The 19,080-nt window shown below is 39.3% G+C and overlaps 3 protein-coding genes and 1 long non-coding RNA gene across 6 annotated transcripts in view; 2 read left to right on the top strand and 2 right to left on the bottom strand.

The window, feature by feature from the left end:
* Window positions 1-11,216, top strand: part of btk (Bruton tyrosine kinase) — a 27,009-nt gene extending 15,793 nt beyond the window's left edge. The window contains exons 10-18 of the mRNA XM_088343583.1: window positions 969-1,048; window positions 1,203-1,330; window positions 1,461-1,532; window positions 3,278-3,449; window positions 5,619-5,838; window positions 8,748-8,812; window positions 8,875-8,993; window positions 10,620-10,777; window positions 11,057-11,216. Coding sequence (XP_088199709.1) covers window positions 969-1,048; window positions 1,203-1,330; window positions 1,461-1,532; window positions 3,278-3,449; window positions 5,619-5,838; window positions 8,748-8,812; window positions 8,875-8,993; window positions 10,620-10,777; window positions 11,057-11,128 — 1,086 coding nt within the window. The 3' untranslated portion in view covers window positions 11,129-11,216. The remainder of the gene's footprint in view (window positions 1-968; window positions 1,049-1,202; window positions 1,331-1,460; window positions 1,533-3,277; window positions 3,450-5,618; window positions 5,839-8,747; window positions 8,813-8,874; window positions 8,994-10,619; window positions 10,778-11,056) is intronic.
* Window positions 5,725-12,842, bottom strand: LOC148360137 (uncharacterized). Its single transcript, XR_015851288.1, has 3 exons — window positions 12,783-12,842; window positions 11,077-11,145; window positions 5,725-5,835 (listed from the first exon to the last, which is right to left on the bottom strand). It is a non-coding gene; the product is annotated as an uncharacterized LOC148360137 (long non-coding RNA).
* Window positions 12,842-15,394, top strand: timm8a (translocase of inner mitochondrial membrane 8 homolog A (yeast)). The gene is made up of 2 exons (XM_088343590.1): window positions 12,842-13,086; window positions 14,906-15,394. Exons 1-2 carry the CDS (start codon window positions 12,976-12,978, stop codon window positions 15,065-15,067), a joined length of 273 nt encoding a protein of 90 aa, XP_088199716.1. The 5' UTR covers window positions 12,842-12,975; the 3' UTR covers window positions 15,068-15,394.
* Window positions 15,381-19,080, bottom strand: part of LOC148360135 (magnesium transporter NIPA2) — an 8,064-nt gene continuing 4,364 nt past the window's right edge. For all 3 annotated transcript variants that reach the window (XM_088343585.1, XM_088343587.1, XM_088343588.1), the window contains exons 4-6: window positions 18,888-18,978; window positions 18,453-18,613; window positions 15,381-17,149 (exon numbers count right to left, since the gene is read on the bottom strand). In XM_088343585.1, coding sequence (XP_088199711.1) covers window positions 16,533-17,149; window positions 18,453-18,613; window positions 18,888-18,978 — 869 coding nt within the window. In that variant the 3' untranslated portion in view covers window positions 15,381-16,532. The remainder of the gene's footprint in view (window positions 17,150-18,452; window positions 18,614-18,887; window positions 18,979-19,080) is intronic.

The following is a 19,080-nucleotide window of genomic DNA, read 5'->3' as shown; positions in this document are numbered from 1 at the left end:
TAATCCTCAAATTGAGCAACATGACCTGATATGGATAGGGAAAATAATATCAATTATGTTTTTTTTTGTTTTAACATTATTTTTACAAGATAAGGAAATGAAAATAATGATTAAAATACATTTAAAAAATCTACAATTTCCTGTGAATTTTTCTCATATTAAGAAGATATTTTTATCTCATCTCATCTCATTAGCTGCACCGCTTATCCTCAGTAGGGTCGTGGGGGTGCTGGAGCCTATCCCAGAAATCATCGGGCAGTAGGCAGGGGACACCCTGAACTGGTTGCCAGCCAATAACAGGGCACACAGGGACAGACAACTCGCTCGCTCATTCACCTAGGGACAATTTGGACCGGCCAATCCACCTGAAATGCATGTCTTTGGAATGTGGGAGGAAGAGAGAGAGAGAGAGAGAGAGAGAGAGAGAGAGAGAGAGAGAGAGAGAGAGAGAGAGAGAGAGAGAGAGAGAGAGAGAGAGAGAGACGTGCTCGTAAACGCTTGAAATTGTTGCCATCTATCTCAGTAGTCCAACTCAATTGTCCAAAGTTACCCTAGTTGTGAAAAATTCCAAAAAGGCTGACTCAGCATTTAGTCTGGTCTGTGCGGCCCTTTGAGACTTCTTGTGATTCAGGGGCTATACAAATAAACATGACTTGACTTGACTAGACCAGAATGACTTTGAATGTCCACACCATATTTTACAGGTAGTTAAGTTACCCTAGATGTGAATAATAAAAATAATTATTAAAATACATTTAAAAAATCTACAATTTCCTGTGATTTTTTCTCATATTAAGAAGATATTTTTTATATACCTTAATTCTAGTAATTTAAAAAAATGAAAACTTAAAATGAGCCCAAAAGTATTTGTATTTGTTTTTCAATGTGAAACAATGAGGTAATGCTCCCTTATCTGACATGTCATCAGCGACAAACACACGCTCGAAATTGACCTTTTCAACCAACAGAACAAAGATGGCGGCTTTGTGGTGCGAGATTCTAGTAAACCCGGAAAGTACACCGTGTCTCTGTTCACCAAAGGAGGCGGGTGAGTTGCACACTGCATGTGAAGCCCTTGAATACCTTTTGTGGTTAAGGGCTATACAAATAAATGGGACTTGACTTGACTTATCTCTCTAACTCAGAGACAATTGGCATAACCTCACGAATCTCATGTTCCATTTCCTCCTTTCCGTCTGCAGCGAGGCCGGCGGCAGCTGCAAACATTACAACATCTGCACCACGCCGCAGGGGCAGTTCTACTTGGCCGAGAAGCATCACTTCAACACCATCGCGGAGCTCATCAACTACCATCAGCACAATGCTGCAGGTTTATTTCACACGATCGAGCCTCCAAATGGGTTGTCAAGACATGCGGAAATGAAATTAGTTTGACTCTTACAAGCAGGATGTGTGCAAGTTTGAACTTGAGTAACACTGTCATTGTCTGTCCACTAAAGGTATGTTTAGCAGGCTAAAGCATATTGTGTCCGACCGGGCCCGACCTCCGTCTACGGTGGGACTTGGCTATGGTAAGCAGAAACGGCTTAGTGTTCGAATTATTGTACAGTGGAACCCCGGTTCTCGACCATAATCCGTTCCAGAACCCTGTTCGAAAACCGATTTGTTCATTTTTCCCATTAAAAATAATGTACATTATCTGCACCGCTTATCCGCAGTAGGGACGCGGGGGGTTCTGGAGCACATCCAACAATTTGGACCAGCCAATTAACCTGACATGCATGTTTTTGGAATGTGGGAGGAAACCGGAGTGCCCAGAGGAAACCTACGCAAGCACGGGGAGAACATGCAAACTACACACAGGAGGGTTCGATCCAATGACCTCAGAACTGTGCTGCGGATGCGCTAAACACTCAGCTGCTGTGCCGCCCCATGGACTGAATTATTTTCTGAATAAATAAAAACGAGTGAACAAAAAAAGAATTTATGCCCGATACACATGTGCTAGTATTACCGTAAATCCTAATTTTCACAATAATTAATTTTCATAACAGTTATGCATTCATTATTGTTATGAATTAATTATTAATAAGACAATCATTAGAGCTCATTAATGTCAAGTTGTTTTGAATTCCAATTAATCAGTTCAAACATTTAAATGTATTTTGTTTTGAGTATTCATATGAAAAAAAACAATCTTTTCTCATTGTTTGTTTATTTTCCTCTTATTTTGGTAAAAAAAAGTTCTTAAAATAAAAAAATATTATTGGCCGTGTCAGACAATTTTTCTCATTTTGAACATTATTTTTGTTATTTTGCTTCATAAATGTCAAAATACTAGAAAAAAAGAGAAAAATAATCATTACTCATTCCTCATCCTCCTCTTTGTGAATAATTTTCAAATATATTATTCTTATTTTTGGTAAAAAAAAAACGAAAAACATTTCCTAAAATAAATGTTTTATTGTCTAAACAAAAAAATGTTTTTACATTTTTTAACCATAGATATATTGAAATAAAATCGAATATTTTACTTGATTTTCTTGAAAAGAATATACAAATACAGTAAAATAAAAAGAATAATAGTATTTGCTTCTATCTATCAGCCAATGGGGCATTTCTTACAGTAAAATCATGCTCATAAAAGAGCATTCTGGCATATGGTGTCACAGTGTTGTATGCTGTACAGACAGTAATCATCACAGCCCAGAAGATCATGAGCTGCTTTCTGCCTATTCTGGAGCACATTATAAAGGACTCTTACCCTGGCTACTACCTCACTGACAGTTTCTTCCTCAGGGCCATCACCACCCTAAACAGGAGCGCAAAAGTGTGAAAACATATCTTATTTGGGAATTTTTGTTGCTGCTATATGTTATAGCGCTGCTTTTCATTGCGCTATTTTTTCATTGCACTGTAATTATAAATTGTGTCCAGTCTCCAAGCACTATGTTGTAATACTTTGCCTATTTATCCTGACAGCCTCATTTTTTTCTTTCTTTAGAGTCTTTATTAAACGTTTACCCTGAAGTGCTATGGCTAATCTTGATGCATACAACATTTCCTAATGTTGATATCAATGACAATAAAAACGATTGGCCGGTCCAAATTGTCCCTAGGTGTGAATGAGCGAGCGAGTTGTCTGTCTCTATGTGCGCTGCGATTGGCTGGCAACCAGTTCAGGGTGTCTCCTGCCCACTGCCCCATGATTGCTCAAGCACCCCCGCGACCCTACTGAGGATAAGCGGTGCAGCCAAAGAGATGAGATGAGATGAGATGAATTCAAAACAGACAAATCTTGATTTTTGTCCTGCAGGCATGTGGGAGATCGACCCCTCTTGCCTGACTTTCATCCGTGTTCTGGGCACGGGTCAGTTTGGCGTGGTGCAGTACGGAAAATGGAAAGGCCAACACGACGTTGCAATCAAAATGATTAAAGCCGGGGCCATGTCCGAGGACGACTTCATTGAGGAAGCTAAAGTCATGATGTAAGCGCATTCTCGATCACACTTGAACTCTCCATGACAGGGTTCACCGCCTTTTTTGAACTTGGGAGATACGTTTTTAAAATTGATTCGCACAAAAGGCTACCAATTTGATATACATTTCTAAAATAACAGGTTTCGGGCATGTTACTTTAAAAGAGTAATTGGTTATAGTTACTCACTATACTTTTTCCAAAAAGTAACTGAGTTAGTAACCAAGTTACTCAATAGTAATGTGATTAGTTACCAGGGAAAGTCAAGTCATGTTTATTTGTGACGCCCTTAATCACAGAGAGTCTCAAATGGCTGCACAGACCACAGACTATTGCAAACTACAGACTATTAATACAGCATCCCCTGATCTAAATCCTACATGAGGGCAAAGAAAAACTCAAAAACCTTAACACGAGGAAAATGAAGAAACCTTGAGAAGGGATATATATATTTTTTAAAATATATATTAGTTTCTTACATTTATTGTTTATCATGTATTCATTTTTTTACTTTAATTTTTTCTTTAAAAAGTTCCTCCAAATTACTAACGCAATAATACTCACTATACTTTTTCCAAAAAGTAACTGAGTTAGTAAACAAGTTACTCTGTGGTAAAGTAATTACTTACCAGGGAAAGTCAAGTCAAGTCATGTTTAATTGGTAACCCCTAACCACAAGTCACGGGCTCAAAGGGCTGCACAGACCACAGATTATTGCAAACTACACACTATTAATACACTATTCCGTGATCTAAAACCTACATGAGAGCAGGGAAGAACTCAAAACCTCAACATGAGGAAAATGAAGAAACCTTTAAATCATAAAAAGTTGAAAAACTTTGTAAAACGTTAGGAAAACTAGTTATGTTCAAATGTTTCTTGCATTTGACAAAGTTAAAAAAATATTAAATTTGACCAGAGAGGTTTAATACGATTTCCGACAATAAACTGAGATGACATACATGACCATAATCACCAACATGACCACTTGGTGTTAAAAACACCCATTGTATTTAAAAGTAACTATTTCAGTTACTTTAAAAAGAAATTCGAAATTTTCTGAGTGGTATTTGAGTCGGGTGAATAGAGAAGAAGAGACGGGTAGTTGTGTTATAGAACCTTATAATATTTATTGCCTCTCACCAGCAACAGATTTATCCTACACTCTACGTGCAACAGCAAACAATAGAAATAACAATTAGCAGTAAACAATACAAAGTGAGTTAAATAGATACAATCTAGCTCCAATGGTCTTTTGTTAAGCTGGGAATTCCGACTCTTTTTAGAATATCTGCGTTCTCCGATGGCCTTACTAAAAAGTGGGGGCTCTTTCGGCTCCCAAATGGCTCTTTTGGTTGTCTAATCCACATATTACCATTTATTATGTATTATTATAAATCACTTAAAAAAGGGGGGAAAATGAGGCAAAATTAACACTTAAATGTTAGAGAAAAAAATCAAATACGAAATAATTTTTTAAAAATTTAAAGTCAACAGCACAGAATACCTGAAAAAGCATTTTAACCAATCACGAGAGAAAAATAGCGTCTCGGAGGGAACTGGCTCTCGATTTGGTGGGTAGCCGGCTTCCACTTCCAAGTGCCGGCTCATATAGTCATTTCGTTCGCGAACGACATGAATCGGTTGCAGCATTCCCCAATTCGCCTTTCTCGAGAAGTAAATACTGTATTCGTAATCACTATCTAGATATATTATAGTTGCTATTTTGAATAGTTACATGATCCCAAAAGATGTGACGTAACGAAGTCAGAGAAGAGCAGAAAACCGCTTAATGCAATGTACCGAACTGCTTTTGACCTTCAGTAATGGTAACGGTGTTGTAATGGCGAAAAAAGTAATAAGTTCGATTTCCCAACACTGAAAATAACGAATCCATTGAAAATTCATTGATACTCTCCTTATTTTGAGTGTCTTCTAAACTATAAACTATTTTTTGCCTGTATATCCCGATAGTCTTTTATCTTAACTTCTTTATTTTCCTCATGTTGTGGTTTTTGAGTTTTTTCTTGCCCTCATGTTGGTTTTAGATCAGGGGATGGTGTAATAATAGTCTGTAGTTTGCAATAATCTGTGGTCGGAGCAGCTCTTTGAGCCCCGTGACACAATAAACCATCACTGTTGAGCTATTTTTCAGAATTGATCCATTATTCCATACTAGGATGCTCCACCACAAGAACCTGGTGCAACTGTACGGCGTGTGCACCAAGCAGAGCAGCATCTACATTGTCACCGAGTTTCTGTCCAACGGTTGCCTGCTCACCTACCTCAAGGAGGGCCTGCAGAAGCATCCCACCTCAGTGCAGCTCTTGGAAATGTGCAAAGACGTCTCGGAAGGGATGGCGTACTTGGAGTCTAAGCAATACATCCACAGGGACCTGGTAAGACAGCACAGGCTAGCTTGAGGCTAAAAATAAGGAGACCCACGGGATGCGATATTAATCCTTTCTGAGGTGGGGATCATAAGTAAAATGGACCTATAGTGAGGAATGAAGACCGATGGTTCCCAGTGTTTCCCAGAGGAAGATTTTAGCAGGACGCCAAGGTTTAATTGGTCCCGCCAGAGTCTCATAAACTTGTTTTATTAAAAACAAAAAAATATTTTTTTAATCATTACAATTCCCCCGGCAATTGTGAGAGTTGGGGCCGGGTTTTGGCAGAGGTTAATGTAACCATTAGCATCAAGTTGTTAGCGTGTAGCTGTTAGCATGGAGTTGTTAAACTCAAGTGAGATGGATCTGTTCTTTTTAACTTGGTTTAAATAGTCTGTGGTCGTTGCAGCCCTTGTGATTAAGGGCTATACGAATAAACATGACTTGACTATTATCATATTTTTTATCATTTTATTTTCCATAATCATATTCATACATATACATATATCGATGTATGTTTAGTCGAAATAACTTTTACATTTTTAATCATGTAAATCACAGGTGTCAAACAGGCGGCCCGCGGGCCAGATCAGGCCCGCCAAGGGATTGAATCCGGCCCGTTAGGCAGCACTCGGAGAAGCGCAAGAGAAAAACAAGCTGCAGGTTGAAATATGTCAACTTGATGTTGCCAAAGCCAGGTTCCTCTCACAAAGACACTGTACTTGTATTTATTTCTCTCTCTCTCTCTCTCTCTCTCTCTCTCTCTCTTTCTTTCTTTTCCACCCCTTTTCTCCCACTCTGTCACTCTCTGTGTCTCTCTTTTTCTCTTCCTTTGTTGCTCTTTCTTTCTCTGTGACTTTTAACCTCTTTTGCTCTAACTTCCTTTTTTCCTTTTTCCTCTCTTTTCTCTTTCTCTCCTTCTGTCTTTCCATTTCTCTTTGGATTCTTTCTTCCTCTCCCTTTTTTCCCCCTCTCTCACGACTTTTTATCTTTTGTTTCTCACGCTCTCTCCCCCTCTCTCTTTTTCTTTCTTTGTCCCGCCCTCTCTCCTTTTCCCTCCCTTTTTCTCTTATTTCTTTATCTCTGTTTCTTTCTCTTTAATCTACTAGTCCGGCCCCAAACAGAATGTTTGTTCTATCGTGTGGCCCCCGAGTTAAAATGAGTTTGACACCCCTGATATAAATGATCACAAACGCTATGGTATGGATTTGGTCAGCCAACCCGTCCCCCGTGCCAAAGAAAATGCTTGATTGCTATTAAGATTTTCGAGAATGGTTGTTCAAACCTCACCTTGTGTTTGCTGTTAAACGTCATATTGAAATATAATATTGTGAATGTGCTTAATTGCTGTTGAGATTGTCATGATTGTTTTCTGTTATTAGTGTCAATAAATTTGTTCAAACCAAAAAAAAAAAAAAAATCACTCTCACTGACTTAGACGTTGCAGTGTTTGTGCCGCCTGCACTGTGATTAGACGGCTGGGTAAAATGTCACATTGATGACTGTCGCATTTTCCCCGAGTTGAACATTTTTCAACTCTCTGCAACCAGAAAAAAAAGATTAGCGGCAAGCGTTCCGCGCAGTAAACCTGCCCAGCACTGCCGGCGTTTTCAACAGAGCATAAAAATGTGGCTCTGCTATAGAAAGTGATTAAAGAAATTTGCTCAGAGCAGAATGCTTTGGTGGGCACAGACTCAAACTGGAGCTCATAAGTTGTGCGTTACAATAACCTCCTGTCAACCGTCAAAGAAGAACCGGCATCCTATCATAGCAATCACAAAAGCAGCGCTACTGATATTTATTACTGTAATCTACCAAATTACAGATATGAATCTTTCATTTGATTAAACATAAAACTCATATGGGTGACAGCCTGTTTACTCTAAATGGTACAACATCGGTATTGGAACATAACAGGTTATTTTTAGTCTAATTAGATGACGAGAAGATTTCTTTTGGCATTAAACTCCTGTCTTGTTCATTATGCTTTCCCTCCCATAACTAGTGTATTTATGGTTAAATAGTTTACAAGGGCACACGTTCGTCATAGATCTAGCTTCCTAATCTTGCTCAAAAAATGCACCAGATTGATGCGTTTGAATTTAAAATGTACACAATTTTCTTCCATTTCATTTTTATGATGCTGCGACGCAAACTAATAGAAGACCAGAATTTCGTGTGACGTGGACCAATACAGACTAGCATCTAGGAGTTGTAACTCTTAATATGCACAAACATCCCAAAGTTAGAAATTGACATGTTTTTGGACATGCAAAATAATTAGTTGTAGATGTCATGTATTTGTCATGATTACCGATGTGATGCACCAGTGCCCGCTCCTTTGGCGCCAACTGCCTTGGAGTCTGATTGGCTCTCTGTCCCTATTCAAACCCACTCCTATCGGTCCCCTGTTGTCAGTCCGACTGCAAACCTCAGTTAACAAGCCTTTTTCGACCCTGACTCCCACCTGTTTTTTTTCTTCTGTTTGTCCCCTGGCTTCGACCTGTTTTTGATACTGACCACGTCTACTCTCCCGTCCCGGCTTCCAACCTCTTTTTGTCCCCGACACCTTTTCTGGCTTACGACTCGCTGCCAACCCCGACCCCGTTTTTGTTCTCCTGTCCTGGTTACTGACCCGTTTTCCGTTCCCGACACGGCCATCGCTCAACACGGAAGCTCAATTTTCGCGTTCAGAGCGACCTGCTTCCCGCGTCCAGCAATCGCCGGATCGTGGGCGCAACCCTTTCTCTTTATTCCAATAAAACTTGTGAGAAATACAACGCAAGTGGGTCCTGTCTCCGTTCTGGTCTTGACATTATTGGGGAAAATACTGTAAACAGGGGCTGAAAATAAGATGTGGTCACTATATCCTGAGGGTCTACTGTATTGAATTCAATATGAATTAATTTCCTTCCCAGGCTGCCAGGAACTGCTTGGTGGACGGCAACGGAACGGTCAAAGTGGCAGATTTTGGCCTGTCAAGGTAGAATCATGTTAGCACTCCTCTCTTTAAGTTTTATTTACCACCGTGTTCAACATTTTCAGGTACGTCCTGGACGATGAGTACACAAGCTCCGCGGGTTCCAAATTTCCCGTCCGCTGGTCACCTCCGGAAGTTCTCCTCTATTGCAGATTCAGCAGCAAGTCCGACATTTGGGCTTTTGGTGTGTGACGATCCAATAATCAACTTTGCTAGATACTTTTTGAGTAACGTATTTTTCGGACTTAAAGGGGCACCCGGGAACAAAAATTTGCCAGAAATTTAAAAGTCCACCTTATAATGCGATGCGTTTCATAGGCTGGAAATACATGGAAGGGTAGAATTCAGGTATATTTTGATACGTAATTACAATAAAAAGCTATTAAATACGGTAACAATTTATAATCAATTTATTTTAATGTTGCAACCAGATTTCATGGCGCCATCTCACTTATTACTTTTTCCGCCGTCACAAGGTCGTTATCGGTCAAAAGCAGTACGTCACTTTGGCTGCAGAAAGCCAGAGGCGTTGTGTCTCCTTTGGCACACCTGACATTTTCAGCAGCGCAGTTTTTCACTCTCCTCCTCTCATTTAGGATCATGTCGCCATTAAAAATAGCAACTTTTATATGGCTATAAAGCGATTGCAAATATAGTATTCACCTCCGCCGAAAGAAAAGGCGACTCGGGGCTGATTCGCGAATGAAACGTCTCTATGAGCCAGCTCTTGGAAGTGAACGAAGCGAGCCGGTTCCCTTCAGTATTGTTGAGCATAAAAAAGGTTGTATTTTAGCATTTTTGTAAATGTATAAATACTTTAACCACATTTCTGGTGTTTTTCAGCATTAATGTCTTTGTATAAAAATGTAAACTTTTTTCTTTTTTTATTTCTTTTTCTATTTGTTATTGTATTTTTCTTTTGTTTTTTTCTTTCATTTTTATTTTCTCCATTTTAAGTAATTCCATATTTAATGTTACATAATAATTGGCAATTAAAGCAACAAGAATAAACTGAAGAGCTGTCTGGGATCCGAAAGGCTCTGTTAAGCCGGAAAAAATGGTTCTCTAAAAATAGATGAAATTCCCCTCACTTCAAGTAAACTCCGGTCATAGACGCCACCGGAGTGTTCCGTATTTACTCCGAAAATTCCGAATTCTTTGACATACAACTTCTTTTTCAAATAGCGGAAGTAGTTACTAGTAACTTTACGATAGATTAATTCCGTTACTAACTCAGTCACTTTTTGGAAAAAGTAGTGAGTAACTGTAACTAATTACTTTTTTAAAGTAACGTGTCCAACACTGCTATATGTAAAAATATTTCGCAAAGGAAGAACTTTTCAGGCCCTGGTGTTGTGGAATGCTCTGCCCCCTGAGATTCAAACTGCAACCTCAGTGGAACAGTTTCAATCTAGGCTTAAAACACACTTCTATTCCATAGCTTCTGAATGACCTATATTTCATGTTGACAATATCTGTGTATTATTTGTTATTGCAACATCCGTTGCCGCCTGGTCATCCTGGAAGGGGGATTACCTCATGTGCGGTCCCTTCTCAAGGTTTCTTTACTATTTTCCTCTTGTTGAGGTTTTTGAGGTTTTCTCCTTGCCCTCATGTAGGTTTTAGATCAGGGGATGGTGTCATAATAGTCTGTAATCAGTAATAATCTGTGGTCGATGCAGCCCTTTGAGACTCCTTGTGATTAAGGGCGTCACAAATAAGCATGACTTGACTTGACTTAAGGTACACTTTAAAATCCGGAGGTTCTATTAGTCCGGAAAATATGATAATTCTTGCCATGCGTTTCCAGGGGTCCTGATGTGGGAGGTGTACACACTAGGGAGACTCCCGTACGACCGCTTGAACAACAATGAAATCGTGTCTCAAGTATCCAGAGGCCTCCGACTGTATCCCCCTCAGAAAGCATGCGAGAAGGTTTACAGCATTATGTCGTCGTGCTGGAACGACGTAAGTACGAAAAAGGTGGTTTTATAAAAATACCATTCAGCAGCAAGCCGCAAAAGGGTTTAGCACTATTTTGAGGCTCACAAATCATCTGATGTTCTGAAGCTAAGCTACAAGGCACTGTAATGTGCTTTTTAAAACAAGTTGTATTTTTAGTTAATATTCTATAAAATTATTTTCACCTGGTTGAATAAAGGACCATTAATGATTTAACACAAATATATCAAATATATCCTCTGATCTGATTGTTTTTATTTTATTTTTCCATTTTGTTCACTTTAGAAGGCAGACGAGAGGCCCACCTTCCAGGAGTTGGTGTTCACGGTTCAGGATTTGTTGTATGAACTCCAGTAGATTTCAGCAGCGAGATCCTGGAAAATGACCACAAACTTTGAAATGTGTAATTGGAAGTTAGAAGAAAAACAATAAAGAATAAAAGTAGCTTCATTGTCAGATTATTTTGCTCCTATGATGTTTTTTTTTCAATCTATTTCTGTCATGAACCGGAACAGGATCAGGACCCAAAAGCGTGGCGTTCTCACACAGGCTTTTATTTTGCGGTAAATGGGAAGTCATGCACGTTAGGCAGCAGTCTGGCGTGTAAGGACAGGAAGCCAGAGACCAAAGAGATCGACACCACTTGCCCGAGCAGATATCAGACAGATGGGGTTGATACTGGACAGGACGGGACAGACAGGATTGATATAGAAACAGGATATCGAAATCAAACAGGACAAACTAGACGGGAACGAAAACTGGAGAGAATAATAAACAGGACAAAAACAGACAGGAACAAAACTGGAAACTGATATTAAATAGGACAAAATAAATGGGAACAATACCAGACAGGAAATATCAACAGGAAACAGGACAGAGTCATAACCCACGTTTATCTGGGCAGAGGTTCGTAGACCGACCGACAAAGATTGAGCAGGGCACTGAGCTTAAATAGACGGGAAGCCAATCTGTCAACGAGCCGCAGCTGGCACCAATTGGGCGCCATGGCAACCGTGACATTTCAATAGATTTGAACTTGTTTCTCCATTAAAATTAGAAGGAATAAATGAGCAAAACTGACTGATCTGGAAGATGACGGATCATTTTAATTTTTAATTTCTTCTACATAATAAAAAGGATAGCATATACAATCAATAAATTGTCAAATGAAAAATATAATCATTTCTGACTATTTGCTCATCTAGTCGAAATGAGCAAAATTGTTCAATATGGAAGATGGAATATATTTTTTACAAAATTAAAATATAACACAATCAGCAAAAAAATTTTAATCGAGAAAATTAAACAATTGTTTTGATTTAAAATATGTGCCACCCCTCCCCCGATTTTAACAGAAAAGTTTGTTTAAAATAAATACAAAAAAGTAAAAAATACAAATAAAAAAAAGCCTTGTTCCATTGGTAGATTATTTTGCTCGTTTTAAGTAATGTTTTTCCATATATCACTATATGTTCATTTGTTTTTACATTAAAATAAGAAAAAATGGTCAAAATTATCTGATATGGCCGATAATTTTGCTCATGCAAATATTTGTTATTGCTTTTCCAAAAATTAGAAAGAATAAATACATCTTGATCTAATGGTAGAATATTTTACTGATTTCAAGTGATGTTTTTCTTATTATATTTCAACTTATTTCCATTGTAAAAAAATAAAAATATATATTTCCAAACAAATTCTTTCAGGGCAAAAAAAATGCGACAATAAAATAATGAAATATTACATTACACTCACACTCAGTAAAAATCATTTGTCATCTGCCAAATCAGAAAATGATATTGGTACGTTTAAAATAAGAAGCAATATCCTTAAATTGACCGATAGTGTTTGAAAAAGCCTATTTAATTATTTTATTAGTATTTTAATAAGTATTGGGGCAGCTCTTTATTTTGTGAATAAACGTGTAATGTACTTGTGCAAATAAAAAAGTTCATGTTTCAATTGTGTTTGAATGACTATACATAATAAACGTATTTGTTTCAATACTCACATTTCTTGCTAAACAGCGGACTAAATTTTGGGTGATTAAATGTGACGTTGGGATGACGTCACACAACCGCGACACCCGATTTGGCCAGTCCGCTTCCGGTTGCCGTCACATCCACGTGAAGGTCAGCATTTGCTGCAGAAGAACGTTCTTTAGTTGTGGATTTCTTCTGAATAAAACTGACTTTTACCCGAAAATGGACGGGAAAGCGGCGAATGCTGATCCTCAGCTGCAGCAGTTTATTGAAATCGAGTCTCAGAAGCAAAAGTTTCAGCAGCTGGTGCACCAAATGACGGAGGTGTGCTGGGTATGTATGCTTTTCCGGTGCTAGTGTGACAGAAATATGTAATAAGTTCCCAAAAAAAATGCTAGAAGCCTCGAGTTTTCTGTTTTCCCCTTATTTAATAAAAATAAATGCACAGTAAATATTAAAAGGCATTCTAAAGATCAGTTGACGCTAATTCGCGTTGCTAAGCTAATGCTTTGCAGAATGTTATTCTTTCTAGAATTGATTAATTTGAGACTTAAATAATTGTCCAGCCGTCTGCTTCAAATTTTTTTCAGGAATTCACACGAGTCTTTTTCTTCAATGCATGTCATACATTCCACCCACCCATTATCTGCACCGCTTATTCTCAGTAGGGTCGCGGGGGTGCTGGAGCCCATCCCAGCTATCTTCGGGCAGTGGGCAGGGGACACCCTGAACTGGTTGCCAGCTAGTCGCAGGGCACACAGGGACAGACAATTCGCTCGCTCATTCACACCTAGGGACAATTTTAATTGGCCAATTAACCTGACATGCATGTTTTTTGGAATGTGGGAGGAAACCGGAGTGCTTGGAGGAAACCCACGCAAGCACGGGGAAAACGTGCAAACTCCACACAGAGCGTTCAATCTAATGACCTCAGAACTGCGCTGCCCTGATTAGATGTCATTGTAGATAAATACAGATGTAAATCAATCCTGAAATATTGTTTACCTTTTGTGTGAGCCACTAATTTGGAGGGGCATAGGGGGCAGACTAATAGCAGATTAAAATTGAACCTGGTTTTAAACTTTGATTCCTTCTTTGTATTTCTTGATAACCACGCGTTTTGTTTCGATGATTATGCATTTGCTTCTCCCTTTAGCATCGTTGCAAACCTTGGGAACCAAAAAGAATAAAAAGAGAAAAAAATATACTATGTTGTATTGCTGACCTGCAGTCTCTTCAAGCGCACAAGATTATGAACTAAATAAAGCCAGAAAGGTATAGTGGGAGTTAGTTAAGCCAATAGCATTTTCATGATGCTGTGACGTAACTAGCATTTTTATATGACGTTGACGAATAGCCGACTCATAACTCTACATACGCACCATACACTGGTATGTAACATCCCACATGCCGACATTTCTTGTGTAAATACCATGTAAATTATAACTATAGCCTTATCCCCCTTGTTTTATAACCTTATCTTCTCTGTTCCTTTATCTTCTTGGCTCATACCTCACTGTGATGTGTAAAACTGGAGTGTCATGCCCAATTTCGTTGTCACAATATGTTAACCCATTTTGTAACAATGACAATAAAGGTATATTCTATTCTATATTCTATAAAGCTTTAATTTTTTACTTTTTTGGACACAGGGGGCAGCAGTGGCTCAGGAGGTAGAGCGATCGTTTTAGGATTAAGGGATCCTAGTTCAAATCCCAGCTTGTCCGTGTTACATGTCGAAGTGTCCTTGGGTAAGACACTGAACCCCCAATAAGCAGGTTAGCGCCTTACATGGCTGCACAGATCACGGCCGCAATTGGGAAATGTGAAGCACAATGTAAAGCACTTTGGGAAGTCATTGACTTGAAAAGCGCTATAGAAATGCAGATCATTTCATTTCACATGAAATAATATGTGATGTCGTTTAATGGGGAAAAGGCCGTAACGAGGGGTCATAAAAATATCCCATTTCACACTAGGTTGAAAAGGTCGTAAGGCGGGGGGTGCCTTATACCAGGGTTCCACTTTTCATTGTATTTATACATATAGGATTACCAAGGGCAGAGGTGCGCACGACAGAAGGCAACAAAGGAAAGGTTTTGTGAATAATCATGAACAAACGTGTTTAAACTTTGTATTTTGGCCCCACCAGGAGAAGTGCATGGACAAACCGGGGCCCAAACTGGATTCCAGGACGGATTCGTGTTTCGTCAACTGCGTGGAGAGGTTCATCGACACCAGCCAGTTCATTCTCAACAGACTGGAGCAGACGCAGAGGAGTCGGGGCTCTTTTTCTGACAGCATGACAGACTGATGGGAAAAACGCATGATTAAATCATGTCTGCATCGGACACGCCTAAGAGAAAATAACCGTATTCGTCGAAAGTGCCTGACTATCAGCGGCCTGTTTCCCTTTGCAAGATTGCTTTGGTTCTGGCTTTTGTTTGTTCTTAATCATGGGGATCGATATGGGAAGCAGTCAGCTTGCAAGCAGAAACAGTTCACATAAGACTTTAAGCCAGCTTTCTCCAAAAGAGAAATCGCAGGTCAGTTTCATAGAAAGGAGACGTGAATGCCAGTGTGCTAAAATAGTTGGATTGTACATATGAAATAAATACATTGACCAATTGCTCACTCATGATTTTATAATGACTTTCTTTGGTCTCACAATATGAGGTAATTTGTTACAATATTAATCATTTTTTGTGAAGAAACCAGTGCTTTGACAAAAACAACAAAAATATTTATGTCAAGCTCAATGAAATAGAATAGTGGTTACCAGATTTAGGTTTAAAGAGACTGGCAGGTTTTTGGGTTATTGATTCAATCCAAATACTGTATTTTAGTTATATATACATAGACCAATTCAAGCTTGTGGTTTGAAGTATCAATTTCTGCACGGATTATCCTCACAAGGGAGCAGTGTGCTGGATCCAATCCCAGCTATCTTCAGGCAGTGGGATAGTTGGGCCAAAAATTATCCGATAGGGTAAATTTAATCACCGACAATTCAAATGTGAGGGTTATTGTGATCCAATACTGTGTCAAAGTAACCTCAATATTGTGTTATGACACAGTTGAGTAAAAATAATTTAGTGATAAACCCAAACAACACAAAGTAAAGGGTTATTTTCGCCAAATTGTATAACTTTTTAAAGGGGAACTTCAATATCTTAAAACAGTTTGCTCACAAATTACCTAAATTGGGTCAATTGATAACAGACAATTCAAATTTGTGGGTTATTGTGGGACAAATTGTGTGTCTAACGCTTTCAAAGGAACCGAAATATTTTAGGTTGGGGACAATTCATTAACCAACATGCCAAACTAGTGGGTTATGGGCCAAAGATTTTTCAAGGGAAACCTGGTATTTTGAGTTAAAATGGTTGGCTCTGTAATGACCTAGAATAGGACAATTTAACAACCAATTAACCAAATTTGTGAATCTTTGTGGGACAAATAACTGCCTAGCTTTTTCAAGGGAATCTCAACATGGTGGGTTAAAGCAGTAAGAGCAGAAATGACCTTTATGAATTTAATAACCCCACAACTGTGGACCCAATTTTACCTAGCTTCTTCAAACGAACCCATATTGAGGTTTAAACAGTTGGCTCAGAAATCACCTGGTTTTGGTCAATATAATATTTTACTGAGAACCCAATTTTGTAACTGGAGAGTCAACATGTGTGCCCATTTTACGTTTTTTTTTCCTGTCTCAAAACTGGATTAAATGAGTAAGATACAATATACAGTGTACTTAAACTAAAGTTATCAAAGGCCTATTGGTGCAAACCCAAACTACCGTTGGCATTTTTCCCCAAGCCCGGTTTCAAATCCCCCTCAGCATGGCCAGGAAGGGTGGCGTAAGGCCGAGGGCCCCGATTTTGTTCCCTAAGCCTTTCCTTCAGGAAGTGCGGCACGGCATCCCAGCTAAATGTGATGTCCTTAAAAGCATGAAGCAGGAATATGCCGAGCACGATGGTGAGGAACCCGCTGATGGTGCCCACCACAGCGCTGGCACTCATGCTTAACCATTCCTTGAAGAGGATGGCGGAGCAGGCCATGACGGACGTGGTGAAAAACACATAATAGATAGGGGTAACCATGGACGTGTTGAAAATATCCAAGGCCTTGTTCAGGTAGCTGATCTGGATGCTGACGCACAGCACTAGACAGAGTAGCAAACACCAGAAGAGCGGGCCCTTCAGTACTGCGGTGCCGCCGAACAGTTCCTTGATGCCGATTCCGAGTCCTTTCACGCAAGACACGGACAGGGAGCCGATGACTGAGCAGATGGTGATGTAGACTAGGATGTTTTTTTGTCCCCAGCGCGGCGCCACGGCCAATATCAGGACAAGGCTGCTGCCCACCACGCAGACGGCAAACACGATGAAACCTGAAGATCATGATTCTCAATATAGCAAAAGCATATTACAAGTATATTTTTATAAGTTGTCCATTTCTACAAAGTATACTCAAGAGCAACTTAACTGTCGTATTTTCTGGCATGAACTACTTGTTTTAATGTATGCTAAATACCACACTAAAAGCTACCGTTGTGTGTGTGTGTGAAGGATAATCGAAAATCAAAGATTTCACACTAAAAACTAGCTTCTTTTTCCTCCACATGAAATTTTAGTGCTATTTTTCCATGTGAAAAAGGACAGTATTGTTTTGTATTGTGAAAATTTGGGTTGTATCTTTACACTGTAAACTAGCAGGATCTTCAATGCCGAAAGTAGCGTTACCTTCTAGGTTTCAAAGCTAGCATTGTCTTAATTATTTAAAGAACTGTACTGAAAACAATGCAAACGGCTAGCATTTTCTGGTACCCCGAAAACTATTCTTCACACTAATATCTTGCTTCTTCTTCCTATACACAAATAAATAGCGTCATTTTCGTCCACATGAAGAAACTACCATCTTTTTTTTCTATGCTGAAAATGTGTGTTTTCTTTAGGATGATTTGATAACTTCTAAACCAAGGGTCTCCACCCTAGTGTCTGTGGACCTGTTCTGAAAATAGCACACCAGTGCTGGTTCATTGTGATTTTCTAGTAAAATGATTTTACTGGTGGTTGACGGAATCTATTTAACCTTACTTCCAATAATTAACCTGGTAATAACACAGTGTCAACATAGTAATAACATTATTTTAGAAATGCGTATCGGTCACCCCTCTTGAGGGATATGACCAGGGTAGATAGTATGTTTCACATTTCTATCTAATTAGTAAAAAAAAAAGCTCTCAGCTGGAAAAAGTTGGAGAACCCTGTTCTACCCAAAAATAAAAAACATGCGCCAAGAACTTGCGTCTCCCTTCTCTCTGCGAACTAGCGCGGTCTTTGAGCATGCTAGCATTGTCGTGTTCTTATTCACAGATAGCTACCCTATTCAACACCAAAAACTAGCGTGGTCCCCTTTGGAACTGAAGGCCGGGATCTGCTTCACTAAAGACTAAGGGTGTCTTCTTCTGCAAGGAAATCTAGCTCCTAGTGTTGTCCGCTTTGGCACGATAAGCTAGCGTCACATTACGATAAACATTGTCTTTCGAGCTGGAAAACACTGTTCTCGGCTAAAAAATATCGTCATCTTTTCAATATTGGGTTATTCCGTAGTAAATTTTTCCTTGTAACAAAAACGATCGAGTTCATGACAGTTCCAAGGAACAAAGATTAAATAAAAAGAGACATAATCACCGGGATCTTTCAGCTTCTCTGCCATTGCGCTTAGGGACGCCACCTCCTCCTCTTGGGGGGCGTTCACCACCATAACGGTGGAGCCAAACACGCACAGCAGGCAGCCCATCTTGCCGTGCACATTAAGACGTTCGCTCAAGAAGTATGACGAGAGCACGGCACTGTGGGCAAACATGCACAACATGTCTCTTTACCTGTAGGCTCAGTAAACTTCCCTTTTTTATTTTTCATCGTGAACATCAATAAATTGTTAATCACAATTCAACAGTTAAATTTAGATGAGTTCTGTGCAGAAATTGCATTCTTTTGGTTTATATTAGGTTGGAAAACAATGCTTTGATGGGAATAAAATCAAAGAGAACCACACATTAGTTTAATCATTATTTTGCACAATAATTTGGCATTCTCACGACTTTGTCGGTCCGTAATACGTACCTTACGAGTACACTGAGAGCTCCCAGAGGAGTGACGAGTGTGGCCGGTGCAAACGCGTAAGCGGCAAAGTTGGCTGCCTCGCCGATTCCCACTGAAATGTAATGAAACATTTTGTAAGGAGGGAGGATTCTGTGTGAAAACGAGAAACTATGAGAACAACTGGTAAAGCTCATATAGAAAACTGTTCAATCAC

Source organism: Urocampus carinirostris, chromosome 9 (assembly GCF_059441175.1).
Source record: "Urocampus carinirostris isolate Australia breed hairy pipefish chromosome 9, RoL_Ucar_1.0, whole genome shotgun sequence".
In the NCBI taxonomy this organism is placed as follows: Eukaryota; Metazoa; Chordata; class Actinopteri; order Syngnathiformes; family Syngnathidae; genus Urocampus; species Urocampus carinirostris.
Note: the sequence above shows the minus strand (reverse complement) of the source record. Positions and strands in the feature narration are given on the sequence as shown.

Excerpts from the sequence above, each read along its gene's own strand:
- timm8a (XM_088343590.1), top strand. The coding sequence starts at position 12,976 with ATGGACGGGAAAGCGGCGAATGCTGATCCTCAGCTGCAGCAGTTTATT. Across the intron at positions 13,087-14,905 it reads AAATGACGGAGGTGTGCTGG|GAGAAGTGCATGGACAAACC; the intron begins GTATGTATGCTT and ends TGGCCCCACCAG.